Source organism: Salmo salar, chromosome ssa02 (genome assembly GCF_905237065.1).
Source record: "Salmo salar chromosome ssa02, Ssal_v3.1, whole genome shotgun sequence".
Taxonomy (NCBI): Eukaryota; Metazoa; Chordata; class Actinopteri; order Salmoniformes; family Salmonidae; genus Salmo; species Salmo salar.
This window is the reverse complement of record NC_059443.1, coordinates 71,774,988-71,800,612: the sequence shown is the minus strand read 5'-3', so window position 1 is coordinate 71,800,612 and position 25,625 is coordinate 71,774,988. Positions and strand designations below refer to the sequence as shown.

General features: G+C 47.8%; 1 protein-coding gene across 1 annotated transcript in view; it reads right to left on the bottom strand.

Moving 5' to 3' along the window:
- LOC106592167 (polycystin-1) overlaps window positions 1–25,625 on the bottom strand; it is a 184,731-nt gene that overhangs the window by 90,919 nt on the left and 68,187 nt on the right. The window contains 13 exon segments of the mRNA XM_045709451.1: window positions 5,185–5,302; window positions 6,223–6,437; window positions 6,702–6,932; window positions 7,357–7,609; window positions 8,122–8,366; window positions 8,588–11,199; window positions 11,483–11,619; window positions 13,906–14,081; window positions 15,490–15,621; window positions 16,159–16,267; window positions 18,097–18,357; window positions 18,580–19,049; window positions 19,359–19,630. Of these exon segments, the coding sequence (XP_045565407.1) occupies window positions 5,185–5,302; window positions 6,223–6,437; window positions 6,702–6,932; window positions 7,357–7,609; window positions 8,122–8,366; window positions 8,588–11,199; window positions 11,483–11,619; window positions 13,906–14,081; window positions 15,490–15,621; window positions 16,159–16,267; window positions 18,097–18,357; window positions 18,580–19,049; window positions 19,359–19,630 (5,231 nt within the window).

Sequence of the window (25,625 nt, the reverse complement as noted above, 5' to 3'; positions counted from 1 at the left end):
TCTTCCTCTCTCTCCCTCCCCCTCCCCTCATGTTCTCTCTCAATTTGCCAACAAGATTTTCTAATTTTCAACTTCCCTCAACCTCATCTTGTTCTCCTCTTCCTCCACCCTTCTTTCCCTTGTCATTAGTTTTCTCTCCATGTTCCTCCTTATTTCACACACACACCCCTAGCTAGCTGGGTGCCCCTGCTCTACAGCTCTGTGTGTGTGTGTGTGTGTGTGTGTGTGTGATCAAACTGGGAGGGGAACAGGCTGTGGAATGTTGAGTTTCATCTCTTCATAGTTACATAACCTGGCAGACGCCTTTATCTCCCTCTCACGTCACACACACACACACACACACACACACACACACACACACACACACACACACACACACACACACACACACACACACACACACACAGACACACACACACACACACACACACACACACACACTTTCCCAGAACACTCTCAGAACACTCTCTCTTCGCAGACAATTTCCTGCTACACATGCTAACAGGTCCGGTATAGTTGTGTTCTTGCCAGGCAGACACACACCATTAAACCCAAGTTGTCTTCAGAGCAGCCAAGCCTGTGCTTACTAAAACCAATTACCAGATGTCAACCATGTAACATTACAGACTAAAAATATTACAAACCCACTGAATTCTCAGTAAAAAGCACTTTGAAAAGAACAGATTCAAGGGGAAAGCGGTTTAATTGGACGTTCCAAGTCTGTTTTGTCTCAAAGAGGCCCATACGGACTACCCATAATCCTACGCAAGGTCCCAGAGAGGGAGAGAAAGGAGAGAGAGAGGAGAGAGAGAGAGGACTCCCTCTTTTAACGCAGAGGAAAAAGGAAGACGGCAGTGGAATGTAAAAGCCTTCTGTAAGCATGAGGAGAAGAGGAGAACATTCTAGAAAACAGCTGAAGGTGTCATACTATTTTCCAGTCACTTCACTGTTTGGGCACCACTGACTTTCTTCTTTTCACTGTTAGGGACTGTTCAACCTCAGTCTTATTCCAATAACACACGTAGTATAGAGGAGAGAGGTTACCTCAGTCTTATTCCAATAACACACGTAGTATAGAGGAGAGAGGTTACCTCAGTCTTATTCCAATAACACACGTAGTATAGAGGAGAGAGGTGGAGGGGAGAGAGGGGTTACCTCAGTCTTATTCCAATAACACACGTAGTATAGAGGAGAGAGGGGTTACCTCAGTCTTATTCCAATAACACACGTAGTATAGAGGAGAGAGGTGGAGGGGAGAGAGGGGTTACCTCAGTCTTATTCCAATAACACACGTAGTATAGAGGAGAGAGGTTACCTCAGTCTTATTCCAATAACACACGTAGTATAGAGGAGAGAGGTGGAGGGGAGAGAGGGGTTACCTCAGTCTTATTCCAATAACACATGTAGTATAGAGGAGAGAGGGGTTACCTCAGTCTTATTCCAATAACACACGTAGTATAGAGGAGAGAGGTGGAGAGGAGAGAGGGGTTACCTCAGTCTTATTCCAATAACACACGTAGTATAGAGGAGAAGGGAGGGGAGAGAGGGGTTACCTCAGTCTTATTCCAATAACACACGTAGTATAGAGGAGAGAGGTGGAGAGGAGAGAGGGGTTACCTCAGTCTTATTCCAATAACACACGTAGTATAGAGGAGAGAGGTGGAGGGGAGAGAGGGGTTACCTCAGTCTTATTCCAATAACACACGTAGTATAGAGGAGAGAGGTGGAGAGGAGAGAGGGGTTACCTCAGTCTTATTCCAATAACACACGTAGTATAGAGGAGAGAGGTGGAGAGAGGGGTTACCTCAGTCTTATTCCAATAACACACGTAGTATAGAGGAGAGAGGTGGAGGGGAGAGAGGGGTTACCTCAGTCTTATTCCAATAACACATGTAGTATAGAGGAGAGAGGTTACCTCAGTCTTATTCCAATAACACACGTAGTATAGAGGAGAGAGGTGGAGGGGAGAGAGGGGTTACCTCAGTCTTATTCCAATAACACACGTAGTATAGAGGAGAGAGGTGGAGAGGAGAGAGGGGTTACCTCAGTCTTATTCCAATAACACACGTAGTATAGAGGAGAGAGGTGGAGAGGAGAGAGGGGTTACCTCAGTCTTATTCCAATAACACACGTAGTATAGAGGAGAGAGGGGTTACCTCAGTCTTATTCCAATAACACACGTAGTATAGAGGAGAGAGGGGTTACCTCAGTCTTATTCCAATAACACACGTAGTATAGAGGAGAGAGGTGGAGGGGAGAGAGGGGTTACCTGCAGTCTTATTCAAGGAACACGTTTTAGAGGAGAGAGGTGGGGAGAGAGGGGTTTATCAATAAGAGAGGGATTTATGGAGGAGAGAGGTCGAGAGGAGAGAGGGGTTATATGGAGGAGAGAGGTGGAGGGGAGAGAGGGGTTTATGGAGGAGAGAGGGGTTTATGGAGGAGAGAGGTCGTTGGGGAGAGAGGGGTTTATGGAGGAGAGAGGGATTTATGGAGGAGAGAGGTCGATGGGGAGAGAGGGGTTTATGGAGGAGAAGGGAGAGAGGGGTTTATGGAGGAGAGAGGTTGAGGGGAGAGAGGGGTTTATGGAGAGAGAGGTAGAGGGGAGAGAGGGGTTTATGGAGGAGAGAGGTTGAGGGGAGAGAGGGGTTTATGGAGGAGAGAGGTAGAGGGGAGAGAGGGGTTTATGGAGGAGAGAGGTCGTTGGGGAGAGAGGGGTTTATGGAGGAGAGAGGGGTTTATGGAGGAGAGAGGGGTTTATGGAGGAGAGGTCGAGGGGAGAGAGGGGTTTTGGACTATGTCAACAAGTGCCTAAGCGACTTAGAGAATGTGTGTGTGTGTGTGTGTGTGTGTGTGTGTGTGTGTGTGTGTGTGTGTGTGTGTGTGTGTGTGTGTGTGTGTGTGTGTGTGTGTGTGTGTGTGTGTGGGCTATGCTTTTATGCTGAACAGGGCACACAGTCAATGACGCACAAGTTGTACAACTGATAAATATCTAATCTCTCCTTCACAGCAGGAGCTAGGACACATACAGAGACAAAGAGAGAGAGAGAGAGAGAGAGAGAGAGAGAGAGAGAGAGAGAGAGAGAGAGAGAGAGAGAGAGAGAGAGAGAGAGAAAAAGAGAGAGTATTCTTCCCAGTAGAGATTCCTCTCATGGTTCAGCCAGTCAGAAGGGTCTGAAAGCCTTCCACCCAGCTTCAGCTCTGTCCATCTCAAATATTCACGTACTACCAAGTACCAACACAACACAACACAGACCCTGTCTGACCACACATCTCCTCGCCAGTAATCAGCTGCTTCAATCAAAGCCAAACCCTCATTTATTTAAGACAGTAATTATGTCCTATAGGGACAGATGACTCTGAAAAACATACGGATATCTGGATGATTACAGAGTAACTCCCATAATTCCCATGAGCCGGTTGCCCTCTACGTTTCTTCCTGGCCAATGTGCTCTGGCTTTGCTTCTTTCCTGGGGTCTAGGCCGGGTAACTATAACAACTGCTACTGTCATAAAATATGTTTGATTGATTGACTGATACAGTTGAAGTCGGAAGTTTACATACACCTTAGTCAAATACGTTTAAACTCAGTTATTCACAATTCCTGACATTTAATCCCAGTAAAAATTCCCTGTCTTAGGTCAGTTAGAATCACCACTATTTTAAGAATGTGAAATGTCAGAATAATAGTAGAGAAAATTATTTATTTCAGCTTTTATTTCTTTCATCACATTCCCTGCGGGTCAGAAGTTCACATACACTCTAGTGTATTTGGTAGCATTGCCTTTAAATTGTTTAACTTGGGTCAAACGTTTCGGGTAGCCTTCCACAAGCATCCCACAATAAGTTGGGTGGATTTTGGCCCATTCCTCCTGACAGAGCTGGTGTAACTGAGTCAGGTTTGTAGGCCTCATAGCTCGCACACGCCTTTTCAGTTCTGCCCAAAAAATGTCTATAGGATTGAGGTCAGGGCTATGTGATGGCCACTCCCAATACCTTGACTTTGTTGTCCTTAAGCCATTTTGCCACAACTTTGGAAGTATGCTTGGGGTCATTGTCCATTTGGAAGACCCATTTGCGACCAAGCTTTAACTTCCTGACTGATGTCTTGAGATGTTGCTTCAATATATCCACATAATTTTCCATCCACATGATGCCATCTATTTTGTGAAGTACACCAGTCCCTCCTGCAGCAAAGCACCCCCACAACATGATGCTGCCACCCCCGTGCTTCAAGGTTGGGATGGTGTTCTTCGACTTGCAAGCCTCCCCCTTTTTCCTCCAAACATAACGATGGTCATTATGGCCAAACAGTTCTATTTTTGTTTCCTCAGACCAGAGGACATTTCTCCAAAAAGTACGATCTTTGTCCCCATGTGCAGTTGCAAACCGTAGTCTGGCTTTTTTTTTATGGCGGTTTTGGAGCAGTGGCTTCTTCCTTGCTGAGCGGCCTTTCAGGTTAAGTTGATATAAGACTCGTTTTACTGTGGCTATAGATACTTTTGTACCTGTTTCCTCCAGCATCTTCACAAGGTCCTTTGCTGTTGTTCTGGTATTGATTTGCACTTTTCGCACCAAAGTATGTTCATCTCTAGGAGACAGAACACTTCTCCTTCCTGAGTGGTATGACGGCTGCGTGGTCCCATGGTGTTTATACTTGCGTACTATTGTTTGTACAGATGAACGTGGTACCTTCAGGCGTTTGGAAATTGCTCCCAAGGATGAACCAGACTCGTGGAGGTCTCCAATTTTTTTTCTGAGGTCTTGGCTGATTTCTTTTGATTTTCCCATGATGTCAAGCAAAGAGGCACTGAGTTTGAAGGTAGGCCTTGAAATACATCCACAGGTACACCTCCAATTGACTCAAATGACGTCAATTAGCCTATCAGAAGCTAAAGCCATGAAATCATTTTCTGGAATTTTCCAAGCTGTTTAAAGGCACAGTCAACTTAGTGTATGTAAACTTCTGACCCACTGGAATTGTGATACAGTGAATTATAAGTCAAATAATCTGTCTGTAAACAATTGTTGGAAAAATTACTTGTGTCAAGCACAAGGTAGATGTCCTAACCGACTTGCCAAAACTATAGTTTGTTAACAAGAAATTTGTGGAGTGGTTGAAAAACAAGTTTTAATGACTCCAACCTAAGTCTACGTAAACTTCTGACTTCAACTGTGTGTTCTTACCTTGGAGGTAGTGACACAGTCCCAGTGGTAGTAGAGTAGTGACTGGCTGTCCAGGTTCATGTTGGGATCATAGCTCTGCTCAGCACTCAGCTGCAGGTCCTGGGTCCTGGACCACACCCTGGAAGTACCACATCAGAGATAACTTTATTTCAAGTGCAGTAAAAAGGATCATTTCATGATCTGAAAACAAAACAAGGGATGTTGTTTTGTTTTACCCTAAAAGGAGTAGTTCAGGTTTTTACAACTTGATGTTAGATGGTTCCTCACCCTGAAAGTAGTCCACAATGGGCTATGAATTACAGTTCTCCTGGCCCCTGAAAGTAGTCTACAATGGACTATGGATTACAGTTTCTCCTGGCCCCTGAAAGTAGTCCACAATGGGCTATGAATTACAGTTCTCCTGGCCCCTGAAAGTAGTCTACAATGGGCTATGGATTACAGTTCTCCTGGCCCCTGAAAGTAGTCTACAATGGACTATGGATTACAGTTTCTCCTGGCCCCTGAAAGTAGTCTACACTGGACTATGAATTACAGTTTCTCCTAGCCCCTGAAAGTAGTCTACAATGGACTATGGATTACAGTTTCTCCTGGCCCCTGAAAGTAGTCTACAATGGACTATGGATTACAGTTTCTCCTGGCCCCTGAAAGTAGTCTACAATGGACTATGGATTACAGTTTCCCCTGGCCCCTGAAAGTAGTCTACAATGGACTATGGATTACAGTTTCTCCTGGCCCCTGAAAGTAGTCTACAATGGACTATGGATTACAGTTTTCCCCTGGCCCCTGAAAGTAGTCTACAATGGACTATGGATTACAGTTTTCCCCTGGCCCCTGAAAGTAGTCTACAATGGACTATGGATTACAGTTTCTCCTGGCCCATAACCATCTAACAGAGTTTACAAATACTGAACTCCTCCTTTAAGGTTTTTAAATCTTATTTTTATTTTGGCCTGCAATCAGTGATTTTATTGTGTTCTTCGGTTATTTTTATTGTTAAAAAAAAAGAACTACTCCTTCAACGGCATCTGCCCCTCTTACCTGTAGGTCCCTCCCTCTATGATAGGTACCAGGCGGGCGGCCATGACGGTTAGCTGTAGACAGGCAGCCTTCCTCAGGGGAACCCCCTGGTAGGACAGGGAGAACACCAGCGAGTAGTTCCCCGAACGCAGAGCCATCTTGGGCACCGAGAGCTGCAGCCGTCGCACGTCTACTTCCCCCGGGAGAGGGATCTTAGAGGCCAGAGGTGCTGCCACCTGGAGGTCGGAGGGTGAATAGAGTCACAACGCATCATCACCACAGTTTTTGCTCTGTACTGAAAGTGCTCCATCTTGAAAACTTGACTGCTGAGGTGCAACAATTGACGCTTCACAAAGATCTGGCCCAGAGCTTTTCCCCCCGAGGTTGCAACAGTAGCCAAGGGGGCGGGGCTTAGCGAAGGGTCAATTGTTTGAGATTGTATTATTGACAGTGGATAATCAACACAATACAGAACAACATATTGATTTAAGAAGTGGTACCGAGTGGTCGTAGTTGCAGTGCGGGGTGGAGAAGATCTCCCAGAGGTACTGGGCTCCGTAGCGGATGCAAGCCTTCAGGTCCACGCTAGCCTCCACCAGGGTGGGCTGGTAGCGCCAGATGGCTAGCCTAGGAGCCTGAACTACCTGAACCTCTGGCTCCTCACACTCCAACACCCTGATGGTCACCTCCACCCTGGCTACCACCCAGCTCACCAAGTTACTACAGTTCACCTAGTGGTGGGGAGGAGAATTACGGTCAATCTGTGTTTATAACATTTGTGTTTGTTATAAAATGGGGTTGGGGGGTTGGTTTACAGTAATAGTGGGAAGGTGAATCAAAACTGTTACTTTGTGTAAAATAATGTTTATCCATAGTAGAAGCATAACCTTATTTAGGGTGCTGAAAATTCCCTAGTGGTGGGAGGAAGAATGACAACTATCTCAGTGTTACAAAATGGTGTTAGAGAATTGTAAGTGTAGCTTTGTGTAATAAAACGGTATTGTACAGTAGACATAATGTTTATTATAGTTGTACTTATAGAAAGTCACTAGAAAAGGGAAATTGGATTCGCTGTCATTCATACAAAATCAAGAAACACATGAAAATAAACATGTAAAAAACACGACGATGATAATTAATAGAAAGCTAGTATACCTGGACCAGGTATTGACCTGGGGACGCGTACACATGTTCAACAGAGGAGGTGGTAGAGAGCAGGGGCGCAGAGCCGTCCTTAAAGTCCCACAGGTAGGTAACGGGTGTGGATTGAGGCGTGATGCCCACCGTTAGCATCACCGTCTTGTTGATGAAGGTGTCTCTGGGCTGGGCCTCCACCCGGGCCTCTGTCAGAACGTTCTGCACCTGGATGTGCTTGGTGATGTTCTGGCCGTTTAGCAAGTTGAACACCCTGGATGCATTAAGAAAGAAATCGTTTAGCAGATAGAAAATACAAAGCAACATGTAACAGAGTGTGCAGATTTTCATATCGGTGGCCCCAGTGGGAATCGAACCAACAACCTTGGCATTGTTCGTAGGGTTACAAAATTACAGTAACTTTCCCCACATTACCAGCATTTCCAAAAATCCTGGTTAGAAGATTCCCGAAATCAGAAGAGAATCAGCAGGATATCCTGGAACCTCCAACCAGGATGTCTGTAAAACCTGGGAATTCTGGCTCAGTTGGTACCTCAACAGAGAGCATTGATGGTTCTGGCAGAACCCACAACCTTTGTGTAGTGAGCCCCATATTCAGTTGGTAAGTCACCTCAACTAGAGGGTGACTGACACGACCTCATTTACAACAGACTTACAGTACAGACTTACAGTACAGACTTTTAATAGCCTACATTTTGGTCTTGGCGACGCCAGCGGGAACTGATCCCTTTGCGTCTCTAGCCCCGTACTCAGTTGTTACCTTACCTCAGGTAGATGGTGAGTGACCCGGCCTGGTCGGGGTTGTAGGTCACCTCCTTCCCGATGTGGGGAAGGGGGTGGTGGTTAAGGTCAAAGGTCCACAGGAAGGTCACAGGGTTTCCTGTTAGGATGTCGGCTACGAAGGTCTTCTTGACGCCCACAGGCATGGCGGCATCACAGCAGTCCAGGATACTCAGCCTGCTCACTGGCTCCATCACCTCCACCTGCAGGTGGCGCCGCTCAGAACTCACCTGGGGAAATGATGAGATTACGGTAAAACAAGACAAAGAAAAACACAACAAACATCAACTATCATAACATATGACAATATATGTAAAGAAATTGTATTGAGTTCTAAAAAATGTTATCAACTACAACGATATTAAAATGCTTAACAAAAATAAATTGTTAACACAAAAAGGTAATGTAAACACGATACATAGCATTCTCCCCTGGAAGTCCTGTATCTCACCTGGTTGTGTGCGGTCAGGTTTATCATGTAGGTGTCGACCCGGCTGAACTGGTGAACGTAGGTCTGGTTGAGGCCGAACACGGTCGAGTCTCCGCTGATGCTGAGGATGAAGCTGACGTTCGTCCCTGACGCCTTGGCGATGGTAAACTCCACCCTCTCCCCGACCGCCGCGATCCTCTTACTGGCCCTCAGCTCCAACCCCTGAATCTTATCCTGTACCGTCAACTCTCTGGAAAACCCCTCGCTGCTAACGTCGTTGGTAGCGTTTAGCATAACGGTGAACGGCCCTGGTTCCTGGAACACGTGGGACACCCTCCGTCCCATTTTTGTTCTGCCCAGCAACAGCCAGGTCCAAGATACGTTGGTGCCGGTCCTTAATTCTCCATGGAGGGAGACATTGACGCCGGTGGCCACAAAGTTCTGCTCCGTGACGTTAGTCGTAGAGAACGTCACTCCCATTACCACTTCCTGGACGTCAATGAACTTCGACACCGTCTCGGCGCTGACCTCATTGGACACTTCCACGGTAACGACCTTCATTCCTGGACCAGTGAACCAATGAACCACAGAGGGCTCATTCCAGCCTAGAGCGCCCTCATCAACCGACCACCGGTACTGCAGGTCCGATCCTTTACTGGCCAACACCGTCAGGTTAGTGGAGGAGTTGACCGCCACGGGGTTGACGCTGGTCTCCAGGTACAGCTCTCCAACCGGATCGAGGAACTGGATGGTTCTGTTCACCGTGAGCGTTCCGAGGAGGTTGGTGGCCCGCAGGAAGACGTCACAGGGACCAGGGGTGGAGAAGTTGACCGGGATGGTCTTCCCGCTGAGGTTGAGCGCAGTGCTGACCGGCGCCAACTCCCTGAGGAGGTTCCAGCTGAAGGACATGTTGGTCCCTTCCCTCAGCGCGGCCTGGAGGTGGAGCACGCGGTTCGTAGCGTAGCAGCACCCCCGCTCACCCCCCATCTCCTCCTCAGGCTGGATCTGCAGCCCCTCCAGCTCCCGCAGCACGTAGATGTATATGCTGGCCTGGGCTGAGCCCACGTCGCTCTCTGCGGTGACGATGACGTTGTACGTCCCCACCGACCGGAAGGTGTAATGAGTCTTCCATTCTTGGAGCCTGGGCGTGCAGCCGTCACACAGGTTCCACGAAAACCGCACACCGTCGCCTTCCTCGAGGTGAGCCTTGAAGTTGACTGTGGCGTTTATGGGGACGTTGACCCGATCAGCGTTGACCACCAGGCCGCGGATGGGTGCCAGGACCGCCACGGCAACCCGGGTGTGGTTGCTGCTCACCGGGTTTGCCGCCGTCAGCGTGACATTGAAGACTCCAGAGACGTTGTAGGCGTGTGTCACGTTCGGCCCGGGGGTGAGGGGCGTTCCGTCGCCAAAATCCCAGGTGTAGAGGCTGGCGGGCGCCAGCGAAGAGGTGGTGAAGAGGTACACCTCCCTCAGAGTCAGGTTATTGGATCTAGTCCCGTTATGTTGAATCAGAACCAGTCCTACCGGCCGCTGGATCTGAATCAGGACGCTGTCGTTACTGCAGGAGATGTTGTTGGACACAGTGACCGTCACCAGATACTGACCAGGGTTTTTATAGGTGAACACCATGTCCTTATGGCCCTGGACAGGTGTAGAGTCGTCAATCACCCCAAAATCCCAAAGGTAGGTGTAGTCGAAGTCTGGCCGGGCGCTGGCCCTGAACCGGCTCTCCTCCCCCAGTCTGAAGTTGTTCTTCTCTGGGGTCAGGGTCACGTTGGACACCGCCGGCTGGACGCACACCCACGCAAAGAAGTTGGCCTTGTTGACGCCGCTGGACAGCAGCAGGGAGAGATGGTAGTCCCCGCTGCCCCAGTAGGAGTGGCTGATCCTGGGGCTGCCCCGGTGTGTCTGGTTGGGGGTCCCGTCCCCGAAGCTCCACTCATACAGGTGAGAGGAGGCATTCCCCGAAACGAAGGCCTGGAAGTCGACCTGGGTCAGCTCCTGGACGCAGCCCGCCGGCTCCAGCCTCACCACCTGCAGCACGAACACCTGGACAGGTACCAGGGTCCAGCGGGCGCTCACCGCGTTCCACGCCGTCACGTTCACCGTGTAGTTCCCGTCTTTCACGTAGGTGTGCGGAACCTCGGAACCCGCCGTCGTCACCACGGACCCGTCGCCCATGTCGAAGCTCCAGGTGACGTTGTTACCTGCCTCCAGGTGTGCAGAGACCATCGTCGGGGTGTTGAGCTCGGTCGGGGCGGAGGAGGTCGCCGTTAACCCTTTAATCTCCTCGTACACCAACATCTCAGCGCAGGCCTCCGTCCAGCTGATGGTATTATTCACGGACACACACACGTTATGGACGCCACTGTGGCCGACGCCGTAGGTGTGGTTGACCCGACGTTGAGGACCCTCCCTGGAGGCGGAGCCATCGCCAAAATCCCACGTATAGACGATGCCATAGGCCGAGGGCAAGGCGTGAGCCTCAAAAGCTGCTGGTTGGCCGGCCTGGAGGAGGCGCGGCTCTGTTTCTATGTCGACGTGGGTAAGGACACTGTAGACGTGCATGTCGATGCGCTGGGTTCTGTTCTCGTAATGGTTAGACACAGACACCAGGACGGTGTACACTCCTACAGAGAGACAGGGAGGGGGAAAGAGAAAAGCATGACATTGTCCTCTTTTCCAAAATGTAACAAGACATTCCCAGTGACACTCCCAGATAGGGTTGGTAACATTGCCAAAATTCCCCGGTTTGCCAGAAATGCAGGTTGGAGGATTCTAGATTTCCTACTTATTTCCTCCTGAATCCGGTAATCTTCTAACCGGGATTTCTGTAAAACCAGCTGTTTTTAAATAATATACTGTAAATATAGCATGAATACTATGAACCAGTATAGAGGTGGATTAACAGACCTGGCTGGGGGTACTTGTATTTGACTTTGTTGGGCAGGAGCACCTGTGTAGGGGAGTCTGGTAGGGGAGGGAACAGGGAGGTGTTGTATGGAGGTTTAAAGTCATACTCCTGGTATCCTCCGTCTCCAAACGACCACCTGGGGGACAGGGCACAATGTTGTCAATACAATCAATCCAGTCAAACAGAAAAACACACACACACACACACACACACACACACACACACACACACACACACACACACACACACACACACACACACACACACACACACACACACACACACACACACACACACACACTAGTGTCTGAGAAGCAGTGGAGGGCTTGGAGAGAGAGGAGTGGAAACTCTGGATCGCTCGCTGAGATGAACAAGAGAGTGAAGAGAGACTGAGGGAAGGAGGGAGGGAGATGGAGGTAAAACGATAGAGTGTAGAGAGAGGGAAGGAGAACGCGAAACGGAGGGGAACATTCCTGTCAGCAATCTGCTCTAACCACAAGACTGTAAATCAAAACCCTGCCATTATCACACACAGAGACTGTGTGTGTCTGTGTGTGTCTGTGTGTGTCTGTCTGTCTGTCTGTCTGTCTGTCTGTCTGTCTGTCTGTCTGTCTGTCTGTCTGTCTGTCTGTCTGTCTGTCTGTCTGTCTGTCTGTCTGTCTGTGTGTGTGTGTGTGTGTGTGTGTGTGTGTGTGTGTGTGTGTGTGTGTGTGTGTGTGTGTGTGTGTGTGAGCTCGCGTCATGCATGTGTTAAAGAGAGAGAGAGAGAGAAAAAAAGAGGGAGCGGGGAAAGGAGAGGCAGCTAGACAGTCTCAGTCTCAGAGAGATGTATACATGTATAGGAGACAGTCTCAGTCTCAGAGAGATGTATACATGTATAGGAGACAGTCTCAGAGAGATGTATACATGTATAGGAGACCAGTCTCAGAGAGATGTATACATGTATAGGAGACAGTCTCAGAGAGATGTATACATGCATAGGAGACAGTCTCAGAGAGATGTATACATGTATAGGAGACAGTCTCAACAGTCTCAGAGAGATGTATACATGTATAGGAGACAGTCTCAGTCTCAGAGAGATGTATACATGTATAGGAGACAGTCTCAGAGAGATGTATACATGTATAGGAGACAGTCTCAGAGAGATGTATACATGTATAGGAGACAGTCTCAGAGAGATGTATACATGCATAGGAGACAGTCTCAGAGAGATGTATACATGTATAGGAGACAGTCTCAGAGAGATGTATACATGTATAGGAGACAGTCTCAGAGAGATGTATACATGTATAGGAGACAGTCTCAGAGAGATGTATACATGTATAGGAGACAGTCTCAGAGAGATGTATACATGTATAGGAGACAGTCTCAGAGAGATGTATACATGTATAGGAGACAGTCTCAGAGAGATGTATACATGTATAGGAGACAGTCTCAGAGAGATGTATACATGTATAGGAGACAGTCTCAGAGAGATGTATACATGTATAGGAGACAGTCTCAGAGAGATGTATACATGTATAGGAGACAGTCTCAGAGAGATGTATACATGCATAGGAGACAGTCTCAGAGAGATGTATACATGTATAGGAGACAGTCTCAGAGAGATGTATACATGTATAGGAGACAGTCTCAGTCTCAGAGAGATGTATACATGTAAAGGAGACAGTCTCAGAGAGATGTATACATGTATAGGAGACAGTCTCAGAGAGATGTATACATGTATAGGAGACAGTCTCAGAGAGATGTATACATGTATAGGAGACAGTCTCAGAGAGATGTATACATGTATAGGAGACAGTCTCAGAGAGATGTATACATGCATAGGAGACAGTCTCAGAGAGATGTATACATGTATTGGAGACAGTCTCAGAGAGATGTATACATGTATAGGAGACAGTCTTAGTCTCAGAGAGATGTATACATGTATAGGAGACAGTCTCAGTCTCAGAGAGATGTATACATGCATAGGAGACAGTCTCAGAGAGATGTATACATGCATAGGAGACAGTCTCAGAGAGATGTATACATGTATAGGAGACAGTCTCAGTCTCAGAGAGATGTATACATGTATAGGAGACAGTCTCAGTCTCAGAGAGATGTATACATGTATAGGAGACAGTCTCAGTCTCAGAGAGATGTATACATGTATAGGAGACAGTCTCAGTCTCAGAGAGATGTATACATGTATAGGAGACAGTCTCAGTCTCAGAGAGATGTATACATGTATAGGAGACAGTCTCAGTCTTAGAGAGATGTATACATGTATAGGAGACAGTCTTAGAGAGATGTATACATGTATAGGAGACAGTCTCAGAGAGATGTATACATGTATAGGAGACAGTCTCAGAGAGATGTAGACATGTATAGGAGACAGTCTTAGAGAGATGTAGACATGTGTCTCTAACACACTACAACCTACCGGAAGGTGGCGTCCACGGACATATCCAGGACCACCGAGGTGGTCAGGAACTGGTCCGAGCCCTGCGTGACCACGCCAGGCACGCCGGTGACCGTGAGGTTGACCATGGGGTTCATACGGTCGACCGTCACGTTGAAGTGGTCCGTCAGGTTGCTCACATGGTTCATCGCCATCACCTGTGGGATAGGAGGAGATTGACTGGTTGATTGATTGATAGCTACTTCAGTATTGAGGTTTCTGCATTGTGATGTATTTACAGGTCAACATTCTACGGCAGCCATCTTAACTCCCCATTAACATTACATGGGGAATATTTAACAATGCTATGTAACGGAATGTCTAGAACATTCCAAAATCTAAAAGTTGGCCCAACTCTCCACATATCTCTCTCTGCTTCTACCTAATCCCAGCAGGTGTCTGTTCCATATGGCTGGTGGACAGGGGGATGAGAGCTCCCCCTTATCCGTTGATTCATTGATGGATTGATTGTTTATTGTCCTTTATGAGGGACAGCTTTCACAAGGTCCTATGTCAAGATACTAACAGCACTACTGGGGGTTTATAAAGGTGAAACCGATACCAGTGTGCTGCTCAAGGTATATCTTCCTCTACTGTCCCGGTCCCCACACCGAGCTCCAACCAGTCTTCCTCTGATTCAAAACACACAGTATATCTTCCTCTACTGTCCCGGTCCCCACACCGAGATCCAACCAGTCTTCCTCTGATTCAAAACACACAGTATATCTTCCTCTACTGTCCCGGTCCCCACACCGAGGTCCAACCAGTCTTCCTCTGATTCAAAACACACAGTATATCTTCCTCTACTGTCCCGGTCCCCACACCGAGGTCCAACCAGTCTTCCTCTGATTCAAAACACACAGTATATCTTCCTCTACTGTCCCGGTCCCCACACCGAGGTCCAACCAGTCTTCCTCTGATTCAAAACACACAGTATATCTTCCTCTACTGTCCCGGTCCCCATACCGAGGTCCAACCAGTCTTCCTCTGATTCAAAACACGTGACCGCCCTCCTTGACAACGTACCAACCAATTGAGCTCTACAAAAAGGTACCAATTGGATAGTTCCATGGGTGACATTTCAAGCTAGCTGTGGACGGAGCTTACGGCACGTTCTTCATAACTCTGTTATAACTCTGTTATAACTCTGTTATGAAGGCAAGGTTTCCCATCACATTTCTGAGGTAGAGATTTCCCATAAGTACAGATCTAGGATTTGAACTCTTTGTATTTGTCATGCTGGTGTTGCACAGAAGTGGTGGATGAGTTGGTGGGGAGTGTCCTTTGAGATCTGGTGAAAGCTGATGCCAAAAGCAGCAGTACATGGATGTCAAAGTTCAAAGTAGCTAGACATTAGCTTAGCTTTACTACCTATCTTTAACCAACACCAAACCAGCATCAACCAAGGCAGGGGCCCATATCAGTGTCATCTATGTTGTATTGTGTGTGTGTGTGTGTGTGTGCGTGGTGTGTGTGTGTGTGTGTGTGTGTGTGTGTGTGTGTGTGTGTGTGTGTGTGTGTGTGTGTGTGTGTGTGTGTGTGTGTGTGTGTGTGTGTGTGTCTCACCGATAGTTTGTAGACAGCTGGGTTCTGGTATATAATGTTCAGCACTGTGTTGTAGTAGGTGAAGTAGGGCTTATCATCCACTGTCCATTTAAAGGTTGGGTTGGAACCTCCCTCTACAGCAGCAGTATAGCTCTGGAACACACAGAGAGGAGATCACACACACACACACACACACACACACACACACACACACACACACACACACACACACACACACACACACACACACACACACCCAACACCCCCAACACACACCCCCAACACAAACACACCCAACACACCCCAACACACACACACACACACACACACACACACACACACACACACACACACACACACACACACACACACACACACACACACACCCAACACCCCCAACACACACCCCCAACACAAACACACCCAACACACCCCCAACACAAACACACACACACACACACACACACACACACACACACACACACACACACACACACACACACACACACACACACACACACACACACACACACACACCCCAACACAAACACCCAACACCCCCAACACAAACACATCCAACACACCCCCAACACAAACACACCCAACACACCCCCAACACAAACACACCCAACACACCCCCAACACAAACACACCCAACACACCCCCAACACACACACACATTGAACTCACCACGACTGATTCCATGAGGACTCTGTGTCTGGGATGAGGCTGGACCACCAGACCTCTCAGAGGTTCCTCCACCCCGACCAACAGGCTGAGACTGGCCTCCGTCACCTCGCTGTGGACAACACACACACACACACACACACACACACACACACACACACACACACACACACACACACACACACACACGTGATGAGCAACATTGAGACTTGAAGACTTGTGTTAGCTTCCCTAACAGACTAATATACTGACTATACAATCACACTGTATGTAGATATACTGTATGTAGATATACTGTATGTGATATACTGTATATATATATACTGTACAATCACACTGTGTGTAGATATACTGTATGTAGATATACTGTATGTGATATACTGTATGTATATATACTGTACAATCACACTGTGTGTAGATATACTGTATGTAGATATACTGTATGTAGATATACTGTATGTGATATACTGTATATATATATACTGTACAATCACACTGTATGTAGATATACTGTATGTAGATATACTGTATGTAGATATACTGTATGTGATATACTGTATATATATATATATATATACTGTACAATCACAATGTATGTAGATATACTGTATGTAGATATACTGTATGTAGATATACTGTATGTGATATACTGTATATATATATACTGTACAATCACACTGTGTGTAGATATACTGTATGTAGATATACTGTATGTGGATATACTGTCTATACAATCACACTGTATGTAGATATACTGTATGTAGATATACTGTATGTAGATATACTGTATGTGATATACTGTATATATATATACTGTACAATCACACTGTGTGTAGATATACTGTATGTAGATATACTGTATGTAGATATACTGTATGTAGATATACTGTATGTGATATACTGTATATATATATATACTGTACAATCACACTGTGTGTAGATATACTGTATGTAGATATACTGTATGTAGATATACTGTATGTAGATATACTATATGTGATATAATGTATGTAGATATTCTGTATGTAGATATACTGTATGTAGATATACTGTCTATACAATCACACTGTATGTAGATATACTGTATGTAGATATACTGTATGTAGATATACTGTATGTGATATACTGTATATATATATATATACTGTACAATCACACTGTGTGTAGATATACTGTATGTAGATATACTGTATGTAGATATACTGTATGTAGATATACTATATGTGATATAATGTATGTAGATATTCTGTATGTAGATATACTGTATGTAGATATACTGTCTATACAATCACACTGTATGTAGATATACTGTATGTAGATATACTGTATGTAGATACACTATATGTGATATAATGTATGTAGATATTCTGTATGTAGATATACTGTATGTAGATATACTGTATGTAGATATACTGTATGTAGATACACTATATGTGATATAATGTATGTAGATATTCTGTATGTAGATATACTGTATGTAGATATACTGTATGTAGATATACTGTATGTAGATATACTGTATGTAGATACACTATATGTGATATAATGTATGTAGATATACTGTATGTAGATATACTGTATGTAGATATACTGTATGTACGATCACACTGTATGTAGATATTCTGTATGTAGATATACTGTATGTAGATATACTGTATGTAGATATACTGTATGTAGATACACTCTTAGAGTAAAGGGTTCCAGAAGGGTTCTTCGCTGTCCCCATAGCAGAACCCTTTTTGGTTCCAGGCAGAACCCTTTTTGTTTCCAGGGTAGAAACATTTTGGGTTGCATGTAGAACCCTCTGTGGAACATGGAACCAAAAGGGTTCTACCTGGAACCAAAGGGTTCTCCTATTGGAACAGCCGAAGATCCCGTTTAAGTTCTAGAACGCACCCTTTTTTCAGTGTAGGGATGTATAGAATCATAGAGATATCTGACCTGTGTGCTGACAGATTCACCACCACCGGCCCCCTCTCCTCCCCTAGCCCCAGATCTATCACCGCAAACAGACTGTGGCTCTGGTCCCCCACCCCTCTCCCTGGTTCTCCTGCCCTGCCTGCCCCTCTACACTCCCCCACAGTGGGCAGGAAGTCAGGGGGGCAGTGGTCCTGGAAGAGGACACTCTGGTTGCTTCCCTGCCAGTGGACTTTGGCTCCGTACTGGGAGTGGACCCGGAGCAGAACCACCGTCTGGTTGGGCCTGGATCACAATCACAATCATTTGTATTTGCCAAGTACATTAATTCACATGTACCAGGAATTTGACCAGGTGAAATGGTACTGATAATATCTTACAATAAACAGAATATACAAGACAGAATATTAATGAAGTAATTTATGAATCCAATCCAATCAAACACACACACAACACAACACCAACACAACACAACACAACACAACACAACACAACACAACACATTACCTGAAGTAGTAGGTTCCGTTCTGAGAGGGGGGGTGGAGGACGGTGAGGCCCAGGGGAGGGACCACGCGGACAGGACATGATGCCGTGACGGGGAAGGCAGGGTCGTCGGAGGTCACCTCCAGGCTATAGAGCCCCGGCTGGGGGAGGCCGGAGGAGAGCTGGGACCCCTGTAGCTGGGTCTCACTATGCCCAACGTAGAGCACCCTGATCGGGCAGACCATGTCCACAACCCAGCCTCCTCCTCGAACATCCTCCAGGGTTATTTCAACGCTCTGGTCCAGGTCCACGGAACCTTCTGATTGGTTGGAGTTGGCCCACAGCCAGTCAGATTGGTTGAGGGCCAGGATTGGCTGTCGCCACGGCGACTGGGGTGAAGGGTCGCAGCGGAGCAGGGAGGCGGGGCCGGCGTCGTGCTGCAGGCCGATGATGTCGCCGGGGGAGACCAGCAGGTCCTCGACACGCTCCCTCACCTGAGAGGGAAGGAGAGGAGGAGAGAGGAGGTAAAAGAGGAGGAGAGAGGAGGTAAGTTTGTTTTAAAAGTACCAGTTGTGTTTGTTGTGTGTAGTTGTGTGTATCACTGTAGGTGTTTTGTTCTTTCATCATTGTGTTCATTTGGTGTGTGTGTGTGTGTGTGTGTGTGTGTGTGTGTGTGTGTGTGTGTGACTGTGTGTGTGTGTGTGTGTGTGTGTGTGTGTGTGTGTGTGTGTGTGTGTGTGTGTGTGTGTGTGTGTGTGTGTGTGTGTGTGTGTGTGACTGTGTGCGTCTGTCCATCCACTCACCAGTATGTGTGTAACAGGTCCAGCAGGCAGTGTAACCACCACCTCATCCACCAGGCTGTAGCTAGGACGCAGCGCCCCGGGTGGCAGAGTGTCTGCCTGGGTACAGTTGGCACAGGATCCAGGGTGGCAGGGGCTGGCTAGGGGTAGGCAGCGGCCCAGGAAGGGGCACCACTGCTGGGGAGGAGGGCAGGAGGTGGAGGGTAAAGGGGTGGAGGTGCTGGTCTCCATGGAGACACACAGAGCCACAGGATGACATAGGGGACCACCGCATCCTGGAGGGAGGAGAGTCGTCATGACAGAAACATCATCATGACAGAAACATCAACATGACAGAAACATCAACATGACAGAAACATCATCATGACAGAAACATCATCATGACAGAAACATCAACATGACAGAAACATCATCATGACAGAAACATCGTCATGACAGAAACATCGTCATGACAGAAACATCATCATGACAGAAACATCGTCATGACAGAAACATCAACATGACAGAAACATCAACATGACAGAAACATCGTCATGACATAAACATCATGACAGAAACATCATCATGACAGAAACATCGTCATGACAGAAACATCATCATGACAGAAACATCGTCATGACAGAAACATCGTCATGACAGAAACATCGTCATGACAGAAACATCATCATGACAGAAACATCGTCATGACAGAAACATCGTCATGACAGAAACATCGTCATGACAGAAACATCGTCATGACAGAAACATCGTCATGACAGAAACATCAACATGACAGAAACATCATCATGACATAAACATCATCATGACAGAAACATCATCATGACAGAAACATCGTCATGACAGAAACATCATCATGACAGAAACATCGTCATGACAGAAACATCCAGTGCTTAATTTGATCCTGCCAGAACAGGATCCTGCACCTCTACGTTTTGGACTGTTTTGTTCCAGAACCTATTTAGCCGGATCAGGTACCTCTCGTGGCATGAAAAATAATTACAAATAAAGTAAAAAATATTATAAAAGCGTTCAAAGTTAATTTGAATTGCCTCTTCGTTAATTATCCTGCCCCCCCACACCCCCCCCCCCTCCCCCCCAAAAAACGTAATGTTAAAAAGTAGATGTTCAGCCGGGCCTGATAGTTGATTCGGGCCGGGCCTGATAGTTGATTCGGGCCGGGCCTGATAGTTGATTCGGGCCGGGCCTGACAGTTGATTCGGGGCGGGCCTGATAGTTGATTCGGGCCGGGCCGGGCCTGACAGTTGATTCGGGCCGGGCCTGACAGTTGATTCGGGGCGGGCCTGACAGTTGATTCGGGCCGGGCCTGACAGTTGATTCGGGCCGGGCCTGACAGTTGATTCGGGCCGGGCCGGGCCTGACAGTTGATTCGGGGCGGGCCTGATAGTTGATTCGGGCCGGGCCTGACAGTTGATTCGGGCCGGGCCGGGCCTGACAGTTGATTCGGGGCGGGCCTGACAGTTGATTCGGGCCGGGCCGGGCCTGATAGTTGATTCGGGCCGGGCCGGGCCTGATAGTTGATTCGGGCCGGGCCGGGCCTGATAGTTGATTCGGGCGGGCCGTGCCTGATAGTTGATTCGGGCCGGGCCGGGCCTGATAGTTGATTCGGGCGGGCCGAATGTGAGTAGCAAGCCTGTATCTCTCACAGAACTAGAATGAGATGAACTTTCTATGTTCTCTCTCCCTCTCTTTGTTCTGATAGACATGAGCCTGCAACTCCCGTCTCTCCTGCGTTGCACTTCATTTATTTAGTTACAGAATTACTGCTGTCTGTTCAGAAAGAAATGAAATCATTCAGAATGTCCTACTACACCACGAGAAGGCCTATCATTTAGCCACAGAGGATCAATAGCTTCTTTTAAAAACTGCCTGGCTGTGGATTGTAGCCCAATAACAAGACCTACAGTCAGGAATGTTCTGCAAATCTGTCAGTGAACGACAGCATGCAGACAAAACAGGCCTTTCACAATATTTCAAATACAAATCGCAGGAAAACACAGGTAGGAAAGCAAATGTCTCCTGCAGAAAACAGAAGACTCTAATCTGTCTGCTGTTGGCTGACAAAATATTTCATCAACTTCCAAATACTGTTTTACAAAAGAGAGAGAGAGAGGCTTTTGGCACGAACACATCGGCCATCACCAGTGAGTGATCTGAGCATCATTAGGTGAGTCAGTGAAACTGGAAAGTATTTTTAGGACTATAATTTCCTCCTCATATTGTTTTCTCCTCATATTCTCCACACATCTAGGTCTAGACTATTGATGGGCTCAAGACAAGGTCGATTTTTATTGATCTCAGATTCTCAGTTTGTCAGGGTCAAAGTAGCCTGCAATTTCCATCATTTGTGAGTTATTGAAAAATATTCTGCCAGTCTCCAGTCATCTACAGAACTGCATGAAATGCGCTTATAAAAGGCCAGACTTTTCCCAGACCCTCGACTACTAAACATGTTCCCAGTGTGTGAAACTCATCTCAGAACTCCCCCCTGTCATGCTCCCTGATGGTTCCGGAACATTCCAATTTACAAATGAAGCACTGGAAACATCATAATCTGTCATTTCAGCCTTTGGTTTTACGACTCAAGCAGTTCAGAGTATTGAGCTTTCTGTCTTGACAGATGAAAAACAGCAAAACAAAACTAAACTTTCCACTGACAGGAAGCCAAAAGGCAGAGGAAGAGATGGAGGGATGGAGAGAGGATGGGAGAGAAAGAGAGAGCTGGCAGAGGGAGAGAAAGAGAGAGCTGGCAGAGGGAGAGATAGAGAGAGCTGGCAGAGGGAGAGATAGAGAGAGCTGGCAGAGGGAGAGATAGAGAGAGCTGGCAGAGGGAGAGAAAGAGGGAGCTGGCAGAGGGATAGATAGAGAGAGCTGGCAGAGGGAGAGAAAGAGAGAGCTGGCAGAGGGAGAGAAAGAGAGAGCTGGCAGAGGGAGAGATAGAGAGAACTGGCAGAGGGAGAGAAAGAGAGAACTGGCAGAGGGAGAGAAAGAGAGAGCTGGCAGAGGGAGAGATAGAGAGAACTGGCAGAGGGAGAGAAAGAGAGAACTGGCAGAGGGAGAGAAAGAGAGAACTGGCAGAGGGAGAGATAGAGAGAGCTGGCAGAGGGAGAGATAGAGAGATCTGGCAGAGGGAGAGAAAGAGAGAGCTGGCAGAGGGAGAGAAAGAGAGAGCTGGCAGAGGGAGAGAAAGAGAGAGCTGGAAGAGGGAGAGAAAGAGAGAGCTGGAAGAGGGAGAGAAAGAGAGAGCTGGCAGAGGGAGAGATAGAGAGAGCTGGCAGAGGGAGAGAAAGAGAGAACTGGCAGAGGGAGAGATAGAGAGAGCTGGCAGAGGGAGAGAAAGAGAGAGCTGGCAGAGGGAGAGAAAGAGAAAGCTGGCAGAGGGAGAGATAGAGAGAACTGGCAGAGGGAGAGAAAGAGAGAGCTGGCAGAGGGAGAGAAAGAGAAAGCTGGCAGAGGGAGAGATAGAGAGAACTGGCAGAGGGAGAGATAGAGAGAGCTGGCAGAGGGAGAGAAAGAGAGAACTGGCAGAGGGAGAGAAAGAGAGAGCTGGCAGAGGGAGAGATAGGGAGAGATAGAGAGAGCTGGCAGAGGGAGAGATAGAGAGAACTGGCAGAGGGAGAGATAGGGAGAGATAGAGAGAGCTGGCAGAGGGAGAGATAGAGAGAACTGGCAGAGGGAGAGAAAGAGAGAACTGGCAGAGGGAGAGAAAGAGAGAGCTGGCAGAGGGAGAGAAAGAGAGAGCTGGCAGAGGGAGAGAAAGAGAGAGCTGGCAGAGGGAGAGAAAGAGAGAGCTGGCAGAGGGAGAGATAGGGAGAGATAGAGAGAGCTGGCAGAGGGAGAGAAAGAGAGAGCTGGCAGAGGGAGAGAAAGAGAGAGCTGGCAGAGGGAGAGAAAGAGTGAACTGGCAGAGGGAGAGATAGAGAGAGCTGGCAGAGGGAGAGAAAGAGAGAACTGGCAGAGGGAGAGATAGAGAGAGCTGGCAGAGGGAGAGATAGAGAGAGCTGGCAGAGGGAGAGAAAGAGGGAGCTGGCAGAGGGATAGATAGAGAGAGCTGGCAGAGGGAGAGAAAGAGAGAGCTGGCAGAGGGAGAGAAAGAGAGAGCTGGCAGAGGGAGAGATAGAGAGAACTGGCAGAGGGAGAGAAAGAGAGAACTGGCAGAGGGAGAGAAAGAGAGAGCTGGCAGAGGGAGAGATAGAGAGAACTGGCAGAGGGAGAGAAAGAGAGAACTGGCAGAGGGAGAGAAAGAGAGAACTGGCAGAGGGAGAGATAGAGAGAGCTGGCAGAGGGAGAGATAGAGAGAGCTGGCAGAGGGAGAGATAGAGAGAGCTGGCAGAGGGAGAGATAGAGAGAGCTGGCAGAGGGAGAGATAGAGAGAGCTGGCAGAGGGAGAGATAGAGAGAGCTGGCAGAGGGAGAGATAGAGAGAGCTGGCAGAGGGAGAGAAAGAGGGAGCTGGCAGAGGGATAGATAGAGAGAGCTGGCAGAGGGAGAGAAAGAGAGAGCTGGCAGAGGGAGAGAAAGAGAGAGCTGGCAGAGGGAGAGATAGAGAGAACTGGCAGAGGGAGAGAAAGAGAGAACTGGCAGAGGGAGAGAAAGAGAGAGCTGGCAGAGGGAGAGATAGAGAGAACTGGCAGAGGGAGAGAAAGAGAGAACTGGCAGAGGGAGAGAAAGAGAGAACTGGCAGAGGGAGAGATAGAGAGAGCTGGCAGAGGGAGAGATAGAGAGATCTGGCAGAGGGAGAGAAAGAGAGAGCTGGCAGAGGGAGAGAAAGAGAGAGCTGGCAGAGGGAGAGAAAGAGAGAGCTGGAAGAGGGAGAGAAAGAGAGAGCTGGAAGAGGGAGAGAAAGAGAGAGCTGGCAGAGGGAGAGATAGAGAGAGCTGGCAGAGGGAGAGAAAGAGAGAACTGGCAGAGGGAGAGATAGAGAGAGCTGGCAGAGGGAGAGAAAGAGAGAGCTGGCAGAGGGAGAGAAGAGAAAGTGGCAGAGGGAGAGATAGAGAGAACTGGCAGAGGGAGAGAAAGAGAGAGCTGGCAGAGGGAGAGAAAGAGAAAGCTGGCAGAGGGAGAGATAGAGAGAACTGGCAGAGGGAGAGATAGAGAGAGCTGGCAGAGGGAGAGAAAGAGAGAACTGGCAGAGGGAGAGAAAGAGAGAACTGGCAGAGGGAGAGATAGGGAGAGATAGAGAGAGCTGGCAGAGGGAGAGAAAGAGAGAACTGGGCAGAGGGAGAGATAGGGAGAGAGAGAGAGCTGGCAGAGGGAGAGAAAGAGAGAACTGGCAGAGGGAGAGAAAGAGAGAAGCTGGCAGAGGGAGAGAAAGAGAGAGCTGGCAGAGGGAGAGAAAGAGAGAGCTGGCAGAGGGAGAGAAAGAGAGAGCTGGCAGAGGGAGAGATAGAGAGAGCTGGCAGAGGGAGAGAAAGAGAGAGCTGGCAGAGGGAGAGAAAGAGAGAGCTGGCAGAGGGAGAGAAAGAGAGAGCTGGCAGAGGGAGAGAAAGAGAGAGCTGGCAGAGGGAGAGAAAGAGAGAGCTGGCAGAGGGAGAGATAGAGAGAGCTGGCAGAGGGAGAGATAGAGAGAGCTGGCAGAGGGAGAGATAGAGAGAGCTGGCAGAGGGAGAGAAAGAGAGAGCTGGCAGAGGGAGAGATAGAGAGAGCTGGCAGAGGGAGAGATAGAGAGAGCTGGCAGAGGGAGAGAAAGAGAGAGCTGGCAGAGGGAGAGAAAGAGTGAACTGGCAGAGGGAGAGAAAGAGAGAGCTGGCAGAGGGAGAGAAAGAGGGAGCTGGCAGAGGGAGAGAAAGAGAGAGCTGGAAGAGGGAGAGAAAGAGAAAGAGAGAGCTGGCAGAGGGAGAGATAGAGAAAGCTGGCAGAGAAAGCACAAGAGCTGAAGTTGTGGGTGAATATTTTGGAGATGAGCAGTGTTTGCAATCAGCGATTGTGTGTGTGTGTGCTTGTGTGTGTGTGTTAGGGGAGTGTGTGTGCTTGTGGGTGTGTGTTAGGGGAGTGTGTGTGCTTGTGTGTGTGTGTTAGGGGAGTGTGTGTGCTGTGTGTGTGTGTGTTAGGGGAGTGTGTGTGCTTGTGGGTGTGCGTTAGGGGAGTGTGTGTGCTTGTGGGTATGTGTGTAGATAGTGTTCTTGGCAGAATATCAATCGCCCAATAAGCAGATTCACTATCTATAATTAATAATATACATATCTCTCTCTCTCTCTCCCTCCCTCCTCCTCCCTCCTCCTCCGCCATCTCTCTCTCCCTCCTCCGCCACCTC